Genomic DNA, 24,288 nt, shown 5'->3' with positions numbered 1-24,288 from the left:
CCCTCAGTGATGCAAGAGTTGTGACTACCAAAAGAGTGTCTTGTTACTTCCACTAAGTCAAATCTCAATCATTTATGCAAGAAGTATTTGCAAATTGGATTCTGATAGAATCATAGAATGCTTTGGGTTGGAAGGGACCTTGAGAGATCATCGAGCCCAACCCCCCCTGCAGTAAGCAGGGATTGAACCTGTGAACTTAGCATTATTAGCACCATGTTCTAACCAACTGAGCTAACCTGGCTGGTCTGATGTTAAGCTGAAGGGAAGAAAACAAAGGTCAGCAAGGACCTTTTTTGCTGTACACAAGGATCTTTTTTACAGTATTTAGAGCTGTTTGGTAAATGTAGAAATATATAGCTACCAGTGACCTGAGGGGTAGAAAAGAACTGGGAGTAACTAACTGGTTTCAGCCATATAAGAAGTCTGTTGTCACAGTATAATCAAAGATGTTAAGAAATTATGCAAGCACTACAGGAATAGGGAAAAAATCAGATTCATGAAGGTGGGAAGATTTGGACTTTAGGAGAGAGACCAAAGATTTGGGAAGCTCTGAACAACTGAACAGATATCTCATTATCTTCAGCCTAGTGAACCAAGACATCATAGTCCCCTGAGAGACTAGCAAGGTGGGAAGGTAAACAGTTCTGTCCTGGTATTCTGCTTGTTTCAGTCATTTTGGAAGCTGACACCAAACTGGTCCAACTGGTCCCCACCATTTCTCTCAGCTCCCAGCTGCCACTTTGAGAAGATCTCAACTTCCAATATCCACTACTCAGTTTTCATTGTCTCAGGGAAGTGATCCTGGTTCCCAGTCCTCAAAGCAGAGAAACTTCCCTCCCAAATATTTCCAATATGCATCCTTAAGGAAGTAAAGACACACAGGCTAGCCATCACCTGAGAAGCAATGAAAAACTGTAAATAGAATCAGTAGTGAATGATTTCTTTTATGCCTCTTAATGCAAAAGAATCAGAAGTGGATTTGTGTTAACCCCTTGAATGAACTTTTGGATGCAGATGGGAGAGAGCAAAAAGAAAGTCATCACACTGGCCTTTCTTTTGCAGGAGGAGGAGCACTAGGATCCATAACTGACACTATCTTGCAATAGGCAAAGGCCTCCAGGCCCCAGAACAGCAGGTTGAAACGGCTAGTAGCAGTGAGAATATCAGACCAAAACAGGCTTGTTGGGTGGGGAGGATAGTAAGGCCGTTGGAGAGAAAAGAAGCAGCAAATAGTTGAGAAGAGGCTGGGGGAGACAGAGAATCACATACTTCTGTTCAAAAATATTTCAGTGCAGTTCCAAGAGACAGAAAGACACATGGGTCACAGGGAGAGGCAGAAGGGAACAAAAAATATAGTTTTATGGGAAGTACAGGTGTTAGGAAGAGAAGGTGGGTGGAGAGTTGCAGAAATGCATCCATTTCCCTCCCTCCCATTTTCCTTAAGGGCGTTTTCCTCAGAGCTTTTCCTCTCTTTTCTCCTCCCCACAGCAATCAGCCAAGCTGGGAAGAAGAGATTGTCTCTGAACTTAGCAGTGTGTCTTGGCACAGAAGACTGATAGTAAACAAGTAAACAGAGTTGACAACTGTGGTAACCACAGGAGCAAAGCCTGCTGAGTGACAAGGATGAGGACTCTTCCAGAGGTAAGGAAATGGGTCTGTCTTGCAGTCTGCTGAGGTACCTTTGTTACACCCCTCTCTTTTTTTTCCACTGTCACAGCTACACTGCTTATTGCCCTAGGGAACTGGAGCAGTTGAGTTTTTGACAGTTTGTATCCAGAAGGGTCTTGTCCAAGTCTGAGAATTAATGATATGGGATGTGGTGTGTAGATTTAGGGGTTCTTGCCCTTCCTGTTAGTCATCCTAATGGCCATTCTGAGGCTGTATTCAGATCTGTTTGAAGCACTGACCAATTAATAATAATAATAATATGATTCTTTGCATCTTATATTGTATACCTATGTTTTCAACCAATTATTTTAAGAAAGTACTTAACAGTACTGCAGAAACACGGAAATTTTTCCCCACAAATAATTGTGGGTAAACATAACATAGGTTTCTGAATGTAAGAACATGGTAAGCCTAATCGCTCCCCATGTAGTGTGATGTCCTTTTCCTGATTTGATGTCTTATATAAATAACTAGTAAAGTGTTAATTGCATATTTACAGACAAATCACACTGAACTGTTAGCTCAGGGTTGCTAAAATGTACAAAACATTCAAGGAAAATAGAGATAAGTAAAGTTTTGTATGTTACTAAATAATATAAAAAAAGAAATGTGTATGTTTCGTTATGTTGAGAGCTGTTCAGTGTTGCAAAAGCTATGGTTGTAATGCAAATGGTCACTTTATCTTGTCTGCATTTTTCTGGTTGAAAAATTTGCAGAAATGTTTGGTTTATATATCTGTTCTCATATTTCTGTGTGATAAAGATCAGACAACAATCATAATTTTTAATAGTTCTTGGCCATAGTTATGCTTCAAACTTTTAGTTGTCCAGAATATAATTTAGCAAACTTTCTGTTTAGTTAGCAGGTACTATATTTTGAACACAGGCTAAAATACTATTTCTCAAACGGCATTTAATGTGCTCAATTTATGTGCTTAAAGTGATTTGCTGACAAAAGATAAATTTTAGAAAATGTTGATATTTTTGTGACTATTGGGGCATTAGTCTCAAAACACGTCATCCACATGACTAATGTGATAAACACAATTTGGGTAACAGCTGAAGTCAGTAATTCTTGAATAATCTACTGGCTGAAAAATAATTCCGCTAAATTGTCTGGTAAATAGTTATGAAAAATAACTCAAATTCTCCCTGCCTTTGATCTCTTTATTTTAATTTACTTTATTTTCATAAAAGTTAGATGCTTCTTTTTCTGCAACAGCACTAAACACTGGGAAAATGCAAGGTGAGGAAGAATTAGGCAGAGGAACTTCAACCTCCCTGCAGAATTCAGGAATGGCTCACAAACAGAAAGGAGATGCTGAAGGAAAATAAAATTCTTTGGCTGGCTTAGTTGCATCAAACAGTTCTTGCTTTAGTGATAACAGTACCTGTCAAGATTCTGCTAATCTAAGTCATGCTCACATTTGAATCAGATGATTCACATAGTACATACATTCAAAATTATTCATTTTATAATTGAGGGCAATTAGAAGTCAGCTTTTAGTGATTTTACAGGCATTTGATCTCACTTAGCTACAGTGAAGCCATTTAAATTTGAGCACTTGCACATTCTTAAAAGAAGAGCATGAAAAAACTGAAACTGTACTGGAAATTGCATTCATCTTCAACTTCATACAAATACTAATCATTCTTCTCACTTACTCATAAGTGAGGCCCATATGGACAAGCGCTGTCAGAGATTAAAGGCTCTTTATCCTTTTCCACAGGCTTGTTCAAACTGTTCACTTGTCTCTTTATATGGAGCATGCTGGATGAGGCAACCAAGCCTCAAAACATACCGCAATAAAGTGCTTCTACTTCCTGCAAGCTATATAATGTTCCTGCATCCTGTGCCCTGAAAGTTTTTATATCCCACCTCCAGTTCCATCTAGTTAAATCCACACTTCCTTGACCAAGGATCATTGAACTAGGATGGGCCCTGTATTTCAGGGCCTGTGTTCTGTGAACCACTTAGTCCATTTGTGGCATAAAATAAAGTTCATACTAGATAAAGAATCTGACTGGGATATTGCCCAGGTCAGTATCTTTATAAGAGTACTGAAAGAGCACGTATTTGTCTGTCTAGATTTCTTTAAGCTGTTGTCATGAAAAAGATATAAGGGACAACTAAGTATGACTGCCCTCCTCTTTTTTCTCTGTTTATGTAGGTTCACAAGTTCTCTCAAATCCAGCCCCAGTAACAGAGACAAGATTAGAAAGACCTTCCTTATGGAAGGTGAAGTGTTTGAAGAACACTTTTTATCCTTATGTCTCACATAACACAGACCTTAATCCAGTTTCTAAGTAGAGGTACACAACCAATTTCCAGTCCCCTGTCTCTTCTTTTGGGGTATGCTATTGTTTTGGGGTATGCTGTTCTCAGCCAGCTACTTCTCTAGTTGTTTCACATTGGAGTCTTGAGGGGGACAGTCTAGTTCTCTTACAGATTTTTAAAAATCTATTATTTGATGCATTTTCCATTTCAAAAGAAACATAATATATAGGCCAAATATAGATCTACTGTTAACCGGAAGTTTGGCAGAAATTGCAGTGACAGTCTTGAAATACAAATTTCTTGTTAGTATTTCCACAGCCATGCCATTTAGTACTCAAAAGAGAGAAACAGATGTCCTCCATAACATGAGACCAAAGAATTGTAAAACTATAAATATTTCATAGTAGGAATAGGACAGATTTTCAGTGTGAAAAAAAAGAAGTCTATTGCAATAGAGAATTCAGGAGTATTGTTAATGTAAATAATTCACTCACTTCTAAAGGGTAGGAGATGAGGACTTGCACGTTGAAGAATACTTTTTCTTCTTCCTTTTCAGCCAAGCAAATTTTCTTTTGCTCACTTCCCTGCTATACTGTTAGGTTGTGACACTTACTCTCTACTTGAGGAGTAAAAGCTAAAGTGTTTTACTACAGGGGCTTATGAAAGGAATTTGGATTTCTTCCTTTATATTTCCTACGCTGTACTTTTCCGGTATGGGCATGTTCTGTATCTAGCACCTTTTAATGCCAGGATGCACTTGTATGTACTTGCTCTCCACTTCGTTATTCTGTATCCTGCCTAAAGAAGTCAGGAGAACAGGATTTTAAAGGGAGGAAAGCAGTTAGGTATTTAAACCTTGTTAGCAATTTCCATGAGTCAAGTAAGCTGACATATGCTTTTGAGAGGCTTCTGTTAATGACTGAATAAAATGCATGTTTGAAAGATGTAAAATGATGAGGCCTGTTTTTCTTTCTGTGTTTTCTGTTCTGTTAATATTTTTGTACAGGAATTGTACATAGTATATTAGGCAAGATGATTAACAGCAAACTCATTCTTTTCCTTAGCCTTTCCTCGGGTGAAGGGGTATATGCTGTGAGGTGCTTAATTCTTGTAGGATTTTGCTTCATTTCTTCTTGTGATTTTTGTAAAGATCTATGTTTTCTGTTTTTGTGGCAAAGAAGATAGATACCGAGCATGGTGATAAATGCAGTTTAGCTGAGTGTCATGACAAAGCAGGCAAGAAGTAATGACTTTACCAGCAAGGGCTGCACCCCCACAGTATGGGAATTAGGGGGGTAAGGCAGGTCTGATGACAGTAGCCAGGGTCAACCAAGAGTGTAGATTGCCAGGCAAGTCCGTTGTGAGGAGTGGGATCCAAGGTCAAACCTACAGAATCAAGCCTGTAGGTTAAGGTCAGGATCCAGATCAATGGAGTACATGGCCAGCCATAGGCATGGCTGCTGCTGCAGCATAGCTCAGATGGAGATCATGCATGAGAGCTGCAAAAAACAGCTCCCAAGTGAAGAAGTGGGAACCTCCACCGAGGCTGCTCCTAGCTTTTTCTCAAAGAGCTCCAAGGCCTGTGAAGGTTTCTCAAACAGCTTTCTTTTCTCAGAGAACCAGGCTTGAGTATAGGGAGCTAAACTTGAAGCTGTGGGGACAGTACAGGCCAGGCCCTGACACTGGCATGTCAGGCTCTCAAAGTAGCACTTCCATCAGCTTTCACACCTTTGAGATTTACTCTTTCCTTGCTATACTATTTCTTCTCTATCACTCATCCTCCCAGGTTTTCCATTATCTTCTGTGTTTTTTTTCCCTTCTGCCTCCTTTTCCTCACTATATATTCTTACTCAGTTATTCCACTTTTCATTTTTTCCTTGTGTTACCAGCATTCATTACGATCTCTGTTCTCTTGTAATCTGCTGTTCTCCAGTCTTATGTACATCAAAGTAGGCAGAAGCAGTGGACACACAGAGTAGATGTCATTTTATCTAACTTTATGCAAGTAGATGTTAGGGGTGTATCCTAATATAATAATAATGTCATAATCTAGCTGCCTTTGCAGTCAATGCAGAAAAAAACAGGTAACTCTGGAGGATGCTTCAGCTCATCCTAAGACAGATGTCTTAAATAGAAGCTGTACTCATAAGGTGCCTACCCTTCTCCACTGACTAAAAAGACATACCTAGATTATGAACACAACTAAATTTAAGTGATATAAAACCTGTCTGTATATAAGATCTTCTCTGTGACTTACAGCTTACTGCAGTTTTTAGAATAGGGCAAATTTTTTCTCTCACTTGAACTGGACTAGAGGGTGTAGGATGCAGGAGTTCTTTCTTGAGGAGAGATCTGAAATTAGTACTCAGGTCGCCAGACTGTAACAGAATAAAGAACCACCAGTCCTAGCCATCCTGTTATTAGCTTTATGGGCTCAAAAAGGCTTTGATATCTTCAGGAAGTATATGCTTGATTCCATAAACCAGAAGGAACCATGGAGGGACAGGCCTCCTCACGGCAAGCTGGCTTTTTGATGCATAATTCATAACACTGCACAACAGCTGTAGCTGGAAAAGCCAAGGAAATGAAAGAGGTGAGAAGGCCCCCAGGAGTACAGTCACCTAGATGACTTGGACAACTGTTGGTATTCTCACACTAGTCCTGTGAGTGATTTTGTAGTAGATTAGGTGCAAGACGGAGTATATGACCAGTGCTAACTTTAATATGAATTTTTCTTTCTTCATTTTTTCTGTTTGTCTCATTTTTCTCTCTTCAGACCTGTGACCAGGAGCTGAGAACAGGTGCAAAGAAAGAACGATGCCTTCAGGGGAAAAGCCTACTTCTGTGTACACTTCTCAGTACTCTCCTTGGCTTTACACTGCTTATCACCTACATCATGATGACTTGTGGTCTAGGTATAATATGGGATATCCTTTTCCCTGCTTCTTCATCCACCCCATTTGTAAGACCCCTTTCTCTCCTATCTGCCTCCATTGTGTATTAGGCTTAACATCTGTGTTAAGAATCAGACTTTCAGAATCTCAAAGAATCATAACACCAGTTGTAAAAACCATATCCTGTTCTGCCTCTTCTTTGGGTCATAGTAGGGAGAGATCCCCACACTTGTCCTACCCCTCTGCCTGCCATTTAATATGCCTGGGCCCAGTTTTGAGGAAGAGCATCATTATATTGTCTTGCATCTTATCATCGTGTCATGCTCTGTCTGTAGTCACCTCCAGGAAACTGGACTGAATCTGACATTTGGAGCTCCTCCTCCACCTTTCCATCTCTGACTTAATAAGTCTAGTCCTAGTTTTCTAGCACAGACCAGTGTAGTCATAGTGTAGAAAGAAAAGTCATAGACTCTTGCTAATGGGGGAGCTGTGAGCATAGACCAGAAATATTAATTTGCCTTTCAAATTTGCTAAACACCTATCTGCAGAATGATCCGTGTAGATGTTTATGCATATAGAATGCTCAGTACTGAAGGTGCATTTATATTGGTGGATACAGACATTCCTTGCTCCAAAATAAACATTATTGACTCTTCACCTAGCATTTTTCTTTACCCCCTGTTATGTGCTGGAGACCATTCACTACAGAGACCAAGGAAAAGCTGTTAGTTAGATCTTGTCTATTTCCACTCTGCCTACCTCCTCCCATATCAACTGTTGAAACCATAGTATGGAAAGTCTTACAAGTAAGTAAATCTTAAAGATATACAAGTGGCTTATTTCAGTAAATAATAGATCTGATCTGATGTTGATACAAGACACTGAACCAAAATGAGAACACATACCCAGTGATTCACAGCAGTTTAGATAAAGGGGGTTTTAGATCAAAGCAAGATATACTAGAAAGTCTTTGTCCTGTTTTAACAAATGTAATTGCTGAGAAATGTTTTCCATGCTTGAACATCTCCCTCCATGTTTTAACCTTATCTCCTTACTTTCCCTGTGCTATGTACTTCTTTTCCTTCATGCATTGACACCATCAATTACATCTTGTTTATCATTTGGCCAAATGTGTCTGATTCAGAGAAAATACACTGAGAAGGCAGAACAATCCAACCTGTGACTGCCTAGATAGTATGAACAGAGGGCACCACCTCTGGACTGACTACCTGTCCTTTATTTAAAGAATGTCCCTTACAAAGTGTAAAGACAATCTTCCTGTGAAGTGAAAGACAGAACACACTTTGTTCCATATTCAGCAAAAACTTCCAAGGAATTCAACACTCTGCAAGCAAAAGAGTTTGTACCAAAAATAAATCTTTCAGGGGAAATGTCCCTCAGATAACTCCTCATTTTTTGTTTGGAGTTGTTCTCACTCTCCACTGTCACTGCTCAGTTCTCTCCTATTTACTTCCTGCCCAGGATCCTGTGACGTCGAGCTGGGTCTTACACTGTTGGCCAGAATCCTGAATTCTAGGAATGACACTGTAGACCCCTGTGAGGATTTCTACAAATATGCCTGTGGCAGCTGGGAAGGCAAACAGTCAAGCAGAACCACAGAAGAATCACTAAATGTATTTGATGTGTTGTTGGAAGAAAACCAGTTGATCCTGAAAAGCCTTTTAGGTAGGGACAGATGATTGGTGTGTTACCTTCACTATCTTCCTCAGTCAGAGCTGAGAATACTAATAACTGAGAGCACAATCACTCCTAAGAGGGACTGAGTCCAGTCTCTTTGTTCTTCTATCATTACAGGTACAGATTTATTCTTGAGCATGTCATATTACAATAGCTGCATTTTAAACATGTTAGTTCCCCTTGTGAAGTGTAACAGATGAAAGTCACACTTCAAAATTCTGACAGCAACCCAAACCATTTTCCTGTTGCCTTGTAAAAGTAGACCATTTTTGCTGTGCTTGTCTGAATGTGCACTCTGGTCATGTGTCCTGACTCCATGTGGGACTGAAGCCTAGTAACGCACCACCTTCCTGTTATGCTCCTGTTTCCCTGCAAAGAAACTCACATATTTGGCCTCAGGAAGAGTCATGGCACTAGCAGGTTTCTTGATTTGAGTGACTGTGGGAAGTGTGGATATATTTACTAAATTGTTCTGAATCAAAGTGTAGTGTAATATTTTCTCACAACCTTTCTCTGCTCTAATACTGCCCCAACTTTTTTTTTCACCACTTTTGTAGTTTGCCATCTTTTTTTTTTTTTTTTCTCAGAAGGCCCACAGTCTGGGATAAGAGGCTCAGCTAAGGAGAAAGCAATCCAGTTCTATCGCTCCTGCATGGATACCCAACAGATAGAATCCCAAGGAGCTCAACCATTGAAGGACCTCCTAAATCAGGTGAATGTTTGTGCTATTTCCTCTCCCTCCAGAAGATAATTCCTTCAGGGAAAAGTGTGAAGTTAGTGTCATATGGTGCTACATGATGGAATTTTGCTAGCATCTGGCCCTGAAATAAGCTCATGGTTCACAGCACAACTTCTAAGTGATAAATCTTCTAGCTTTAAATGCTGTTTCAAGATTTGATTTTCTGACATCAGGTACCTGAATCTTTCCTCATGACCTCACCTATTACTTTAGGACTGTACAATAACCAAGACTGCAAAGAGGGATCTCAGAAGCCCAGTTCAATAGGATCCAACTTACAGATCAGGGAACATCTTGCAAAATGGATGAAATTTTTGTGTCTGAGATCTGATGGCCATCCATTACTCCAGGCTTCAGGGAAGCTTGTTTAAAGAGGAAAATGCTTCAATTTCCATTCTGGGAGACTCCTCTCAGTGCTGGGGAGGGTTGTACATCTTCCTGCCAGCAGAGGGCATTTATGTCCTGTCTCAAGGAGTATGCAGAACCTTCCAGCAGAAGGAACAGTGACTGCAGGACCACCTGTGAATCTGCTTGCCAGGGAGGTGTGACCTGTAATCCCTGATTGCTGGTTGTCCTAGATGGCTTTAGAAAAATGAGAACTCTTTCGTCTCTTCTTCTTCTCCTGCTTTTTTCCTGTACACTTTGTTTTGCTGATAATTTCTTTTCCCTGTCTCATTTTACAGTTCGTTGCTTAGCTTAAGTGAAAGTGACAGGTTATTTTAAAGCAACAGGGTATGTAGAAATCTTCATGAGTTTCTCCTGTTGTTATTTGCTTTGTTGCTTCTCAGTTGTCATAATGCCTGAGCTCATAGGAGTGAAAAAAAGATTTTGTAAATACAGATCAAACAAGTGTTTTTCTCACCTGCTGTCATGCTCTCTCTTTCCCTCTCTAGGTTGGTGGATGGAATATCACAGGTGTGGGGAAAGCAAAAGATTTTAATGAAACTCTTCAGACTCTCATGGGCAGATACAGCACCTTTCCCTTTTTCAGAGTCCATGTGGGACCAAGTCCTTTTGACCTCAAGACCAATATTATTCAGGTGAGTGGACTAAAGAAAGAAAATTACCAAGAAGCACTGGGAATAAAGAGTCAGTTCCACAGCCCATGAGACCCAGGCTTGCTCAAGTTAAGCCTATGTTCTTGGAAGAAAGTTTTCCTAAATTTCAGTCAACTTCTTGATTTTATTACATAAAAAGCACTTATTTCTGGAAAATGAGCAGGTGAGGAAAAATAAATTGCTTACTCTGATCTCTTCTGCTGGACAGTGTAGACTGTACTTCATCGTGGAAGGGTCTGGTTCTTCTTCTGTTCACGGGTATGACTCGTACAATAATAGACTCTTAAGTGCTAAGTGTCTAATACACATAGTGTACTATGAATTTTGCAGCTCACTGTTGTGGTTTAAACTGGGTAGGCAGCTAAGCACCACACAGCTGCTCGTTCAGGTAAGGGTAAAAGTATGAAAACTCATGGGTTGAGAAAAAGACAGTTTAATAATTAAATAAAATAGTAGTGATGCAAAAAATCCCCAATTGCTCACCACCAACCAACCACTGCCCAGCCAATTGCCAAGCAATGGCAGCCCTGGCCAACCTCCTTTACCCCCACTTTCAGTGTTAGTAGGATGTGATATGGTATGGAATATCTCTCTGGTCAGTTGGGGTCAGCTATCCCGGCTGTGTCCCCTCCCAGCTTCTTGTGCACCCCCAGCCTACTTGCTGGCAGAGCCGTGTAAGGAGCAGAAAAGGTGTTGATGCAGTGTAAGCACTGCTTAGCAATAACTAAAACATCCCTTTGTTATCAACACTTCTCATGACAAATCCAAAACATAGCCCCATACAAACTACTATGAAGAAATTTAACTCTATCCCAGGCAAAGCCAGTGCACCATGTACAAATATTTAACATTGTGGTTTACATTTGAATATCAATCACCACAGATTTGTAATGAGCTTGTAAATGAGCTGCAGAATATGATAGATCCACAAAAATTACTTAGCAAACATTTTCCAAAAGTAAAAGCAATTTATCAACTTTTCAAATTCTGTGACACAGAAATTAACAAAGCCTGTTGAACATATTATCACATTTCCAGTGTTTCTGGAAATAGCGAGATGTTTTTCCTTTACTCCTTTTTGCAGATTGACCATCCTGAGTTTGAGATGCCACCTGAGAGTAAATTCAAAGAGAAAAATTATCTTGAGGTAACATATCAGAGGCTGAAGAAAGGTAAAAATAGCTATTTGGTGTAGGGATCCCCTTGAATTGCCTCCTGCTTCAGAGTGGTCTGTTTCCATGGGTTACGGTCAGTGACCTCTGAAAAAGTCTCCAGAAGGAATTCTTTACAAAACTCTCTACTTTTCCAAAAAGGTAGTTTGTAAAATGTAACCCATTTTTAGATGCCAGGTTTAAAACTTCTAGTGTAGAAACAGAATGTTATAGTTTTAATTTGTATTTGCTAAGCAATATGAACCTGGGCTTCCCTCTAGGTTTCACCTTGAATGAATGTTTAAAAAAAAAAGTTCTTGTCCAAAGCAAGGCTTTATAACTTAAAATCTCTGTATTGGGGGAGGGGTAGCTAGCATTTTTAAAGTTATATTAAAATGTTTTAACCTAAGCTGGGGAAACAAGCTCTTTGACCTTGGGAGTTACTGCAACAGAGTTAATTTCATCACAGATCTGTCATTTTTCTGAACTTTATAAAAACAGAGTTGATTTCAGTTTCTCACTCTGACTCTTTCAGAAGAGTCCTCAAAAAAATAAGCCTGTCTACTCATCACAAGCATTCCTTTGATACCTCATGAACACAGAAGCAAGAAGCTGGCATTTTCTCTCCATCAAAAATACTGGCTCATTATATCAGTACATCTCTCTCTTTTGACTCCAGAGATGGCAGGCCTACATCTCTAAAATTATTCTGGTATTTAATGTAATTGTAAACTGGGACAAAAATAACCTTTTGGGAATTCAGTGATCATCATTGAGAGAGGAGCTGTACTTGGCAAACTGTATTCTATATGAAGAATTATATAAGGATGTTGAAGTGAAGACAGTTTTAGGGATGGGGCTGCAGTGGTTTTGAAAGATTGAAGCTTAATACAGTCAAGATGGATGGTCGGATGGATAGATGGATGGATGAATGGTGTGACTAATTTTCAGTGATGTTTCTCCCACTGGTTATATGCTCTGTTTTGCAGGTTCTCCGTGTGTATCTTTCATATTTGAATAAACTGGGGGCCCTACTTGGAGGGCCACAGGATGGTCCCTCTGATTCCTTTTCCCTTACTTTGTCCTTCATCTCTAACCTCCAGCGAGTTGTCACCCCACTGCAGGAAAGACAGCAGAGGGGGATGCTGTTCTTTCGCACTACCATTAGGGAGCTACAGGTATCTATGCCTTAAGAACTTGAGTGACACAATTACATGTGACATTCACATTCTGAAGATCTGGATCAAAAGAGATATGAGACACTCTGTTTAGATGCCATTCCCTTGCAACTTACACTTGGAGCCTGTTGAGCTTTAAATAACCTATTAACTTACAGTCTTTTGTTGACAACAGTTGGATTTTTCAGGCCCACAACAATTAGCCCTCCCCAGTACTAATTCAATTAAAAAAAAAATTAATTCTCCTTTTCTACCATAATCAATACCCACATTGTAAAAGCAGTTTAACTTGTTGAAAGTATCTCTTAACAGTATAGAAAGACTATCCCAGTTTCCCTATTATTTCTTGTCAGCACATAGTTCATAGTTCAGCACGTAAGCTTTGTTTTTTTCTAGGAAAAGGCACCTGCTATTGACTGGCTGTCATGTCTCCAGGCTGTCTTCCATCCTATGCCAATGAACCTCTCTCAGCCAATTGCAGTTCATGACATGGACTACTTAAGAGGCATGTCACAGCTCATCAAACAGTGGCACAAGGAAAGGTAGGAGTCAATATCTGTGGTTGTAGTTGTTCATGCCTCAAGAAATACTAACTTCAGATACCATAAATTAAAGAGATCTGTGTTAGAGGATGCTGAATCCAGTGGTCTAACAATTGCAAGGCTGCTGTGGCTCTATATCCACAGGTTTAGCCAGCACTAATACTTAGCATATATCCCCAATAGGCTTGCACATGCACACACTACATATGTATATAAATATATGTGTCACACAGATCAACAAAGGTGGAGCAGTGCCTTTACTGGCACCCACCCACCCATAGCACTCATACAAACATGAACAGCTCAGACAGCCTGATCCTATTCCTCCTCTGCAGCTGATCACGATTGGTCTATACTAGTGAATATATATATACACACACACAATATGGATCACTCCAATAGCTGGTCTTAGATGTTCAGTCTGTCCAGAAGCTGGCCCCAGATCCCCTTGTGTCCACTGCTGCTGGCACCTGGATATATGAGCCCCTGAGTCTTGCAGCCCTACTTTGGTTGCTGGTACTCTGGTCTCTTCCTGTTACAAACATGCGTATACAATCAGATCTCTCCAGTAGCTGGCCCAAACCGCTAGTCTCCCCAATACCCAACTCTCAGACCCCTGCTCTCTGCAGCAGCTAACTTGAACCAAAATCCCTCCAGTAGTCAACTCTCAGACTCATTGACTCTGCAGTATCCAGTCCCATCCCCACACACAGAAAGTAGAATGTCATTTAAGAACAGAATTTAATAAGGTAGGACAGATTCTGGTGCACATGTGCAGGGCTCAGTCAGACAGACGTCCTGGCAAGCCACAAGTTTATGCTCAACCATTCTCTCTTACCACCTTTCCTCTCCATTTTCCCACATGTGTTCCTCCCCAATCCACTCTGATCCTTCCCTTTCCCTGCCTTTGGTCCTTCCCATAAACATCCCATAATAAGTCTCACAGAATCCCACAGACCCCTCAAAATATTCTATAATAAGTTTCACCCAGTCCTAAAAATGCTCTTTCTCCTGCTGCTCATAAAGGATCCTGTGCCCCAGCAGGACTACCCCTTACCACTCATGTCAAATCATCCTCCTTTGATTGCCCCAGGTGTAGCCCATTCAGAGTACTTTATTGTCATTGTTCAGGTTACTTAGGGTTCCTCTGCCTCAAATTATTCCTCTGACACTTGCCATGCCTCTGTGTTTATAGTGACCAGCCTTCAATCTTCAGTCTTTTTAAATGTCATTTTCCTACAGGGTCCTTCAAATTTATATGATTGTTTGTCTGGTTGGGAATCTCTCCCCAGCCCTTGACAGTCGATTCCAGGATGCACGGCTGGAGCTATCTAAGATTCTTTATGGAAAAATGGGGTCTATAATGGTGAGTTAGCCTTTAACCATCTTCTTCAGCCTCCCCAGCAGCTGAACACCCTAGGACACACCTTCTGATGTTCTCTTGATGCCTTGTCTGGATGGAGTTTCTTAGATTCGGGGAGGAAAACTACTCTCACTAGGCCACTAAATGCTTCCTTTTTCTCAAAGAAATGTGGGAGTAGACATGAGACACAAAACTTTAGAGCTAAGTGCACTGTATCATGGGGTAGGGAACAATAGATAGATGGTCACCTTTCTTCTTATTTATTTTTCTCATCTAGCATATGAATCTTCATCTTGTGTGAAAGTAAGTGGAGTAAATCATAAGGAAATAAATGTTTTGGTTAAAGTTTTCTGAGGTAGCTTAAATGGAACTACATTACTTATCATTCACTGCTGTCATTTTTAGATAGCAGTGTATATGCTACTGACTGCATGTTTACATATCTTTTTACTGTCTTCCTATCTCTTTGTCCTCACTCTCATGTGTCTCTATTTCTTTTTGTGTTCTTACAGAACCCAGCTGAGCGCTGGAGGAAGTGCTTGACTGATACCAGCTCTTTCTTTGAGCCAGTTCTAGGGCAGATGATCGTGCAAGAAATTTTCCCTCAGCAGACCAAGAAACTTGTAGGTATTCATCCTCTTAACCCCCAAGCAGAACTCAGCTTCATCTCTTTCTTTTTTTGACATGCCAACTTAAGACCGTATCAAGGCAAAATCACATGTATGTTTTATACCTTTTTACATATTCCTGTACACTTATTCCTTACACTTTTACATATTCCTTACACACTTCCCCTCCTTTTTTGGGAATGAAGCATGTCAGAACAAGATTGCTGGCATTGCTAGAATAATCAATGCTAAAATACCAGTTATTGTCTTTATCTCAACTGCTAGCAAAGTCATCTGTGGAGCACCAATACCTATGACAGCCCTACAAATGCATGCAACCTCTGTGTGCTGCCTGGAATGACAGTTAGTATTAACAGTATTCATCACCAATCTGACATATTTAAATAAGATTTTCCATTGCAAAGCCATTAAGCCACCAAGCCATCATATGACCAGTTGTACAGAAACAATTTAACGCCAAAACATTCTGAGTGGATCCACAGTAAAAGAAACACCTGCCTGCAGTGTAAAAAAGATTTCCTTCTTTTCCTTTGATGATCAGAGTTCCTTTTTCTTTTGAAGGAAGTTAGTGTAGGCACCAGGTTTTATAAAGAGTTTGCAGTGTATAAAGTGACAAGAGCAAATAACCCCAAGAAAAGTTAATGGGAAAACTAAGACTACATGTAGTGAAGCACAAAGCTGAATGAACAAAACATAATCTTGTGAAGGAGAGACTCAGATTGCTATAACTTTGGAAAAGGAGACACCAGCATGAAATACTTGTGGATACTGACTTTTCATTTCACTCAAAAGTGGGGCAATCATTTGGTCCATTCCTATCCCAACAGGGATTGAATGAAAAAGAATTATGTTTCCCTCATCATGAGAGGCAAGATGAAACCGTGTGTGTGAGAGAATGTTGAGCCTTGTGAGGAACAACTGGATGCCAAATAACTTCAGCCTAAATCATTGTAGAAACTGAAATCTCTTCTTTCATCACAAGAAGAGGAATTTTCCCCCAATTAATCTGTGGTTGAATTGCTGGAACTTGGGAAGGTGGTAGCTAAGCCTGAACAATGTTTTTCTGCAGTTCTGATCATGCGTTCTTTTCTCCATGGCAGGCTGAGCAGATGTTCTCTGAGATCCAAGATGCCCTCTATGGCCAACTCGATCAGTTGGAGTGGATGGATGAACAAACTCGCCAAGAGGCTAAAGTCTTGGTGTGTGCAGAAGGCAGAATTTACTGAGGCCTTCCTTTCCCTGAAGCCTTTGGAGAAGGAATGGAAGGGGCCTGCACCTTCACATATTCATACCTGCTTCTACAGACGCACAATCTTAAATAGATATCTTATACACGCTGAAAATTGTAGGTCGTTTTATAAGTGCCATCACGCACGTATGGTCATACATTGATGTGTAGGCACAGAGAGGCTCAGTGTCCATGGATACTCTGAATTAATTGTATTACGATACAATTCAGTTTTATACACCTAGAGAGGTTAAAAACTATAAAGCTGAATGCCAGAAAACAATTCTATAAAGAAAAAAAGAGAGTAGAACAATATTAGGCCTCAGGTCATTGAGTTAAGAAAGCAGAGTAGCAAGAGAAGATGTCTTGTTGAAACACAGTAGCTGTCATTTTGAAGGGCTGATTCACAGATCGTATTTAGGTAGTTTAGAAACAGAGTTTTAAAAGGATTTCTAGAATGTAAAGCCTCCTATTGGTCATGTTTCTTTTTATTCATTTGTTTGTTTATTATGATTTTAGGTTTCCAAACTACAAGTGGAGATTGGCTACCCAGCTCACATACTCCAGACTGACAAAGTGAACCTGGAATACCAGAATGTGAGCTATATAATGTAAACATGCCTGCCTCATTATTGGCAGTTTACCTGTACCAACTGCTATTTTGTCTGCTGCTGAAAGAGGCTATGACCTCTGGAGCAATGCACACTTCCTACTGTTCATTTTCTGAGAACATATGGGCCCAGAGAACCTTTATCTATTGCTTCTATATTGTTGCCTATGCTGTCTCCTATTTAGAGTGGCTGGCCTGATAGAGATTGGTTGTGAGCTGCTTGTATGTTCTGTTTGGCTTGCAGATAACATTCCTGTCATATCTAAAATTGAAGGTCTTTAGAACTGGGAGAGAAAAAACCACAAGTATTCCATTGGTTTGCCTTTTGACGAACCCTTTTTTGACCCGTGGGACTTTTCTCTTTCTCATACTGTCCAATTCATTCCTTGCTCATGCCCTATGACGGTCACATTACCTGTCTCTTCCCTCAGTTGGAGATAAATGAAGATACTTTTTTCCTCAATGTGGTGGCTTGCTTGAAAGTACTAAGGGAAAATTCCTACTTGAAACTCCTTCAGCATCACTCACAGGATAAGTAAGTGTCAGATACTGATCTGAAAAAATATAACAGAATCACACACTCATGGACTAAGGTTGGAAGGGACCTGAGGTTGGAAGAGCCTTGAATCTGGCGGCTTTTGTATTCAGCCTAAGCTCATGCTACCAAAAAAACCCCACCGTTGTGGAGGGAGCCCCAGACCCCTGAAAAAAGAACCTTTTTTGCCCATGAACACTTGAGTAAGGGGGATAGCTGGTTCTCCTGGACTTAGCAGCAAAGCAAACAGCAAAGCACTGTGATGATGTGAATGCTGGCAGGGACACCTCAAAGGCAGGACATAGGATGCTTCAGAAGGCAGGCAGCATTGACAGGCATGCTTGGGACCTTATGCTGCCTGAAGAGTATTCTGTGCAGGACTTCACAGGAGGTTACTAACCCTGACTTAATTGACAGGGAAGTTGTGGGGGTGAATCCCTTGACGTGCATGAAAGCTAAGCTACTAGCTCTGACCATCTGTAAACAAGTGAAGGTTTATTTCAAACACCTTTAACTCTAGATAATGTCAATTTCATCATTTGCTGTTGCTATATTAACAGTTGTACTAAGCAGACCATTTTTGCAAGCGTAGTGGAGGAAATGAGCAAGGTATGAGATAAGGAGTTAATACATTCTCTCATGTCTCTTTTTCTACTTCTAGCTGGCATGTGTCCCCCTGGACTGTGCATTCATACTACTCAATAAGGCACCACATGGTGGTCTTTCCTGCTGGAATGTTCCGCAGCCCTTTTTTCCACATGGAGTTTCCCAGGTATGGAGGGGCTGCGAAGGTGGAAGCTGAATGTAGTCCCGCGGCTGCACCATGTTTCCAGGAAGAATCTTAATGGGTCTGTCTCTACCCCCTTTTTCTTACTGCATCCCAGAAAGACACAGTAAAGTGGGAAAAAATAACTTTTTCTAAAGCCAGATGGACACTGCCTTATGAATTCTGGAAGAGTGTGATCATTGACTCTGCTGGAGGAAAATCAGAATCTAGGTGAAACTAAGCTAAGCCAAGTATATTACTCCAGAGCAAAGAGGCAGAAGTCTCATGTAGGTTAAATGCAAAGAAGACATTTCACCTTTGCCTCTCATTTTCTAGATTCCAAGAATTCCTGAAATCTAACCCATAGAAATCTAACCCAGAGAAAATAGGAGCCTCACAGAGCAACTTCTTGTCAGAAGTCTTTTTCAAATGGATCAAACACAGTTCTTCTCTTCCTTTTTTTAAAGAAACCTTCTCTAATAAGCAAACAGATTTTTAATTCTGAGTCTTCCCCTGCAACAATGACACTTCCATAGACCATACTCTTATAGCTGGGTTCTCTCATCATATGGAACAGATCTGTTAAGCAATTCTGATATTAAAAGTACTTAAAATAGTTGACTGTAAAAATATTATTTTATGTCCTTTTTTGCATGATACATACTTCTAATCCCATTGTATGGAAAGATAAGCTCACACTGTGGCAAGAGGCTGAAGTTTGAAAGAAACATGTTTCAGTTAAAAGTAATTATTTTCTCCATGGCGATCTACCACTATGACATCTAGTGCTTGCAGTATTTAATGAATTCATTACACTATGAAGAACAGGACACCTCAAACAAATAACAGAAAAAAAATATATTTTTTCTAGTGGTATGGGCTGTCACTTACCATATTCTTCCTCTCTGAAAAAAATGCCTACATCCTTTTCTATTCAGTGTATTCAGTGTTAGTAAAATATATTTTTCTCACTGTCATCCCATTTGAGTAGACTGATAAGTCAAACTTGATCAGCTTTTGGTGAGTTGGCACAATAGCATTTTCTCAGATGATGCTCCAAAATTTAAACTTTACTGACAAAAGCCAATTCACATGACTATGAGGATAACTTTTAAAATAAGAAGTCAGCAAAGCAGTACAACTGTTACAGATTCATAGAAACATAGAATAGTTTAGGTTGGAAGGAACCTTTGAAGATACCTAGTCCAACTGCCCTGCCATGGGCAGGGACATCTTTCATTAGATCAGGCTGCTCAGAGCTTCATCCAACCTGACCTTGACCACTTCCAATGATGAGGCATCCACAACTTCTCTGGGCAACAGTTATGAGTTATCAGCTACAGAGCTTCTGAAAGAGCAGTCCTAAGAGAAGATGAGTTGTTCTGTTCCTGTCACTTCCTACTGAGTTCCTAGTATTTGTATTATATATATATATTATATATTTATATATGTATTTTGAGTGTACTCTTCCTTGTGTGACTATTTGTAATTTCATTGCATAGAATCATAGAAATTCTGATTGGAAAGAACTGCTGGAGATCTCTAGTGCAACCTCTTGCTTGTAGCGAGATCACCAATGCTAGACTAGAGTAACTGTAGTCAAACCTTCATTATTTTAATTTGCCTTGCTAGTTTTATGTATTTTTCATTAGACAACTGTTGCAAGATTGCTTATCTTGCTTTTGTATGATTACCATTGCAGTTACTGTTTGTCCAGCAGTTCAGCCAGTAGTGGGTAAATAAGGACATACCTCAACAATACATGTCATTAGAGTGAATAAAGGCAGAATCTCATTCACAGACTCTTCACTCTTATGATGGCTTATTAGCTACAAATACTTTAATGCAAGCCCATAGTACAATTTTAAGCATTGGTACAGTAATTTACGCTTGTATTTGCATTTTTACAAAGTGTACCACATCTGAGAGACAATAAATAGAAAGTGTTTCTGTGTGGTCTCAGAGTAGAATGCTTCTGTGCAGCCCACATTTGTGCTCAGTGGCTATAAAGAAAGCTCACCTACCCTCTTTTTCTTTTCAAAAGCACTCTTTTCATGTTTATTTTTCAGTGCTGTGAACTTCGGAGCCATCGGGGTCTTCATGGCGCATGAACTTCTTCACACATTCTATGGTTATGGTGGGTCCTGGCTGTGGTGTCTTTGTTTACTCTTCTAGGTCCCCACTGATACTTTCCCTCACGGGATCTTAAATCCTGGTCCCTATATCAATATATACATATATTATTAAGGTAGATGAAACTAAGGAAAACCCATTCCAGGCCATGCTGACTACTAATAGGACTCAGTGATTAATGTGAGGAATACAGGTGAATGCCAGAAATACCTTTACTTCCTAGGATTTTCTTTTCCCCCAACAGTGCTGCCTGGGGGTTGTCCTACGTGCAACAGGAGTGCACTACAGAAATCTATAGACTGCTTGGTTGAACAGTATGAAAGCTATGGCTTTAAGGTCAATGGTACTTTTACACTGTTGGAGAATACAGCTGATACTGGAGGGCTCACGATCGCTTACCAGGTATTGTAGTCTACTTACTTCTCTAATCTCATAATCTCACCACACAACTCAACCGCCGTGTCACAAGATTGCTCTGCTGCATCCCTCTCCTGCATGCTGCACGAGTTCCAGATTTCTCGCATGCCTGTGCCAGTCCAGCATGTGCCCTGTATGTCCTCTGCTATTCCAGACATAGGTTCCTCACACTTTGCTCATAACTTCACTACTTCCATGTAAGACCACTTCTTCACCAATTCTGGGGTGGGCCTTTCTTTACTTCCCCATTTATGTCATGCATACAAAAGCATGTTATTATATGTTTATGTTATACCTGAGGAACTAAGCTGAGACATGAACCAGATTTCTGTGTGGTAGTAAAATGACTCCATAATGTTTTCAGCAATACCTTAGTCTAGAGAGAATTTTTTATTTCCTGATGCAGTAGTTCAGCAGTTTAATTAATCACTGAGTGCAGGGTGCTCTGAGACCTCTAGGTCTCAGATGGTACTTGTTACATTCTTGCACAAAGAATGTTGGGAGGTAGAAAGCCTTTAATTTTTGTTCAAATATTTGTGACTTTCTTTGAAAGTAATTGTCATTCTTTCATAGTGTAGTCACCACATCTTCTCCTATGATGATGACGTGTGTGGTAGTGTTTGAAATGAGAAGCAAAGGAGCTATGTTGTTCTCCCATTTTAGAGTTATTAGGGGCATGGCCAGCAGCAGGAACCCTCAGAGTGAGAGATACACACTTGCTAATTTATAAAATATATATTAGAATGATATATTTCATTGACAGAAGATATGGTTTTGGGACACTATCTGAAGGGGGATTTATTATTAATTTTCTCTCTCCACAGGCCTATAAGAATTGGCTGAAAAAGCACAAAGAAGAGAAGGATTTACCTAAGACTGGACTTTCACATGACCAGCTTTTCTACCTCAGTTTTGCTCACGTAATGAATTCTAGGCTAGTCATGTGTGTCTCTCACTCTCCATTGTCTTCCACATTATTACAGTTTGTCTTTCTCAATATTCAATCACTTTTCCCCCTTTTCACAGAACTGGAAATGACTGATGTTTCTGGGAGACCCAGAATCTTATTTAGAAAGCTGAAATTCACATATAGTACCCCTAGCCTGTTATGGATCTCAAAGCTAACAAAAGGCCTGTCTGCAAATATATCTTTTACAAAGCTCTGAAATCTACCAAAATTAATTTGTAGCAGACAAGTTGTGTCAGGGAAAGCATGCTTCATTGCCAGCTTTTTTGCTGTTGTGAGCAATCTTACGCATGGCAAGTGGAATTTTACTGGAAAAGGCACATATCTCTCCATCCTTTCCTTCATCCACCTCTCTGTCATGGTGAATAACTAGATGTCACGTCATCCTGAGTGACTGATAGTGAAAAAGAGAGTTTAGAATGTTATTTAAAGACTTAGAAGTATATGCACATGTAGTTCGAGATTCCTATGGGAACCTGGTTTGAGGATTTGTGCAAAGTTGTGCAGTTGTGCATAGTTGTGCACATGTTCCTCATGATAGATCATTGGATTTCTGTGCTCAGAAAAGTCACACCCTTCTAAGTCACTGTAATTGCGCAAAGAGAAAAGTTTTGTGCATGTATTGACATTAGGTCAGAGCAGTGTGGAGGAAGGCAGTTCTGAAATCACACACTATTTGGTCTTGATGGCAAGGTTTGCATTTCAGAGGCTATCTGGCAGTTACTGCATCATTTGTCAATGAATAAAGACTGAAATCACAAGAATGAAGACTTGGATTGCCAGTTTAACACTAGTAAAGTCACATAACCTTCCCCCCAATCTCTTGAGTAGTGATAGGATGTTGTGTAAGTGCTCTCCTTTCTTGATGAGCACTCATTGTTTTCGCTTAAGAAGCTGAATCTAGACACTAAGACTACATCTATACCATTATTTTAGATGGAGTCCAAGGTTGCATGAGCCTAAACTCCAGGGTGGTCTAAATTCCCTGAGTTCTGGACTACACAGTATAGAAAAAGAGCAGATGGCTTGTCAGGTAGGGAAATTGGGACAAAGACATTTAGGGAAAGAGAAAATAGAAATTGTGGTGGTGAAGGGAAAGATCTGAACATTGTTGGCACCCATGTAAGTGTGTTTCCTTGTTTACTCCAGCAGCCTCAGTCATGTGTGCAGAGGCATGAGGAGCCTTAAGTCTTGTTCACATGAGGACTTTTGCCAAACTGACTTTTCTGTTTTGCTTCCTTTCAGGCAATGTGTGCACACCAGGATCCTGAGAAACTACAGTCTTCCCTGAACACAGATCCGCACAGTCCCTTGCCACTTCGTGTCTGTGGTCCTGTCAGCAATAGCCAGGACTTTGCCAAGCACTTCCACTGTTCCAGTGGATCCCCAATGAACCCAGACAAGAAGTGCCACATCTGGTAATCTGCATGGAAAAGGAAGGAGAGATATGACCCCAGGGAGAGGAAGGCCTGACCCATGGAAGTAGGGCCATCTTCTCAGGGCCCCTAGGGTGACATGGTACTCTTATTCACTCCTCTTCCTTTTCTTGTTATCCTTTCCTCAGCAACTGATGGTAGCAAAATTCTTAAACTGAGCTCATAAGGGAAGAAGGTCTCCTCCTACCGCTCTCAGCACTGTGTCCCAGATGTGACAACTCTGGAGTTCAGCAAGTCCCAAGGCAGCAATATGACTAGCCAGTCTCTAGTAGGCAAGAACTTCTGAGGAGTTGTAAACCGGACTGTTACATTATTAGTCCCTCTGTTCAGTGCATTTCCCCATCTACTCCAGCAGCCTCACAGTCATGTTGAATGGACAGGGCAATAAGTTGGAACTCTAAGACTTGTTCATATAAAATTGGCTCTTAGGGAAATTCTGCTATGCAAACCACACATGTAAGTTACCAGAGAGGGAAGAATCCTCTGCTCTTCTTCTGCCAATAAATGGAGATAGGTAGTAGGAAAAACTCAGTGGCTTCAGCTTCTAGGCTGAAAGATAAGTCACTTAATAATGAAGGTTACTGAAGGCCTTCTCTGTTCTGTTTTTGTTTCATCCTGACAGACAAAAAAGGAAAGTGGAAAGCATCCCCATTGGTGGGAGGGGGATTGGGAGCTGAGAACAGATTGTCTTTCTTCTTTCTTTCTTTTCCAACAAGATTCTCTTTTTTTAGTCTCCATTTACGGTTGAGGATATGGTTGAGGGTGGAGTCTGGGACAGTCACAAGGGTTTCTAGAAGTCTCTGAAGACTGAACAATTAGAATTCCAAGAACTTCTCTGGATCCTGAACCTGGTTGTCTCATCTCTAAAAGTTCTATCCTCCATACATTTATAAATATTTACCATCCAAACAGAGGAGTAGAGCTGCTGTAGGATTTTACTTTCTACTTGAAATTGAACATAATAATTACATCAATTTCAGGTTCTGATAATTAGAAAAT

The 24,288-nt window shown here is 40.3% G+C and overlaps 1 protein-coding gene across 4 annotated transcripts; it reads left to right on the top strand.

Moving 5' to 3' along the window:
• Positions 1-1,491: 1,491 nt before the first annotated feature.
• KEL (Kell metallo-endopeptidase (Kell blood group)) lies at positions 1,492-24,060 on the top strand. 4 transcript variants are annotated; one of them, XM_075727975.1, is made up of 20 exons: positions 1,605-1,641; positions 3,839-3,980; positions 6,507-6,538; positions 6,722-6,860; positions 8,322-8,525; positions 9,125-9,249; positions 10,170-10,316; positions 11,419-11,481; positions 12,475-12,663; positions 13,060-13,205; positions 14,448-14,571; positions 15,081-15,191; positions 16,298-16,396; positions 16,945-17,022; positions 17,467-17,570; positions 18,232-18,342; positions 20,406-20,473; positions 20,714-20,871; positions 21,711-21,806; positions 23,099-24,060. In XM_075727975.1, exons 2-20 carry the CDS (start codon positions 3,938-3,940, stop codon positions 23,273-23,275), a joined length of 2,214 nt encoding a protein of 737 aa, XP_075584090.1. In that variant the 5' UTR covers positions 1,605-1,641; positions 3,839-3,937; the 3' UTR covers positions 23,276-24,060. The 4 variants fall into 4 exon arrangements, with proteins under 4 accessions (XP_009491088.1, XP_075584090.1, XP_075584092.1 ...); XM_075727977.1 differs by lacking the exon at positions 8,322-8,525; XM_009492813.2 differs by lacking the exons at positions 3,839-3,980; positions 6,507-6,538 and having other exon boundaries at positions 1,492-1,641.
• Positions 24,061-24,288: the final 228 nt, after the last annotated feature.

This window comes from Pelecanus crispus, chromosome 1, assembly GCF_030463565.1.
Source record: "Pelecanus crispus isolate bPelCri1 chromosome 1, bPelCri1.pri, whole genome shotgun sequence".
Classification (NCBI taxonomy): domain Eukaryota; kingdom Metazoa; phylum Chordata; class Aves; order Pelecaniformes; family Pelecanidae; genus Pelecanus; species Pelecanus crispus.
The sequence above is the reverse complement of the archived record's forward strand: the minus strand, read 5'-3'. Positions and strand labels throughout refer to the sequence as shown.

What these genes read in the sequence shown, in the direction of transcription:
- KEL (XM_075727975.1), top strand. Translation starts at nt 3,938, where the DNA reads ATGTCTCACATAACACAGACCTTAATCCAGTTTCTAAGTAGAG. An exon ending in CATGATGACTTGTGGTCTAG is followed by an intron (nt 6,861 to 8,321) that starts GTATAATATGGG and finishes CTTCCTGCCCAG; the next exon opens with GATCCTGTGACGTCGAGCTG. An exon ending in TCACACATTCTATGGTTATG is followed by an intron (nt 20,474 to 20,713) that starts GTGGGTCCTGGC and finishes TTCCCCCAACAG; the next exon opens with TGCTGCCTGGGGGTTGTCCT.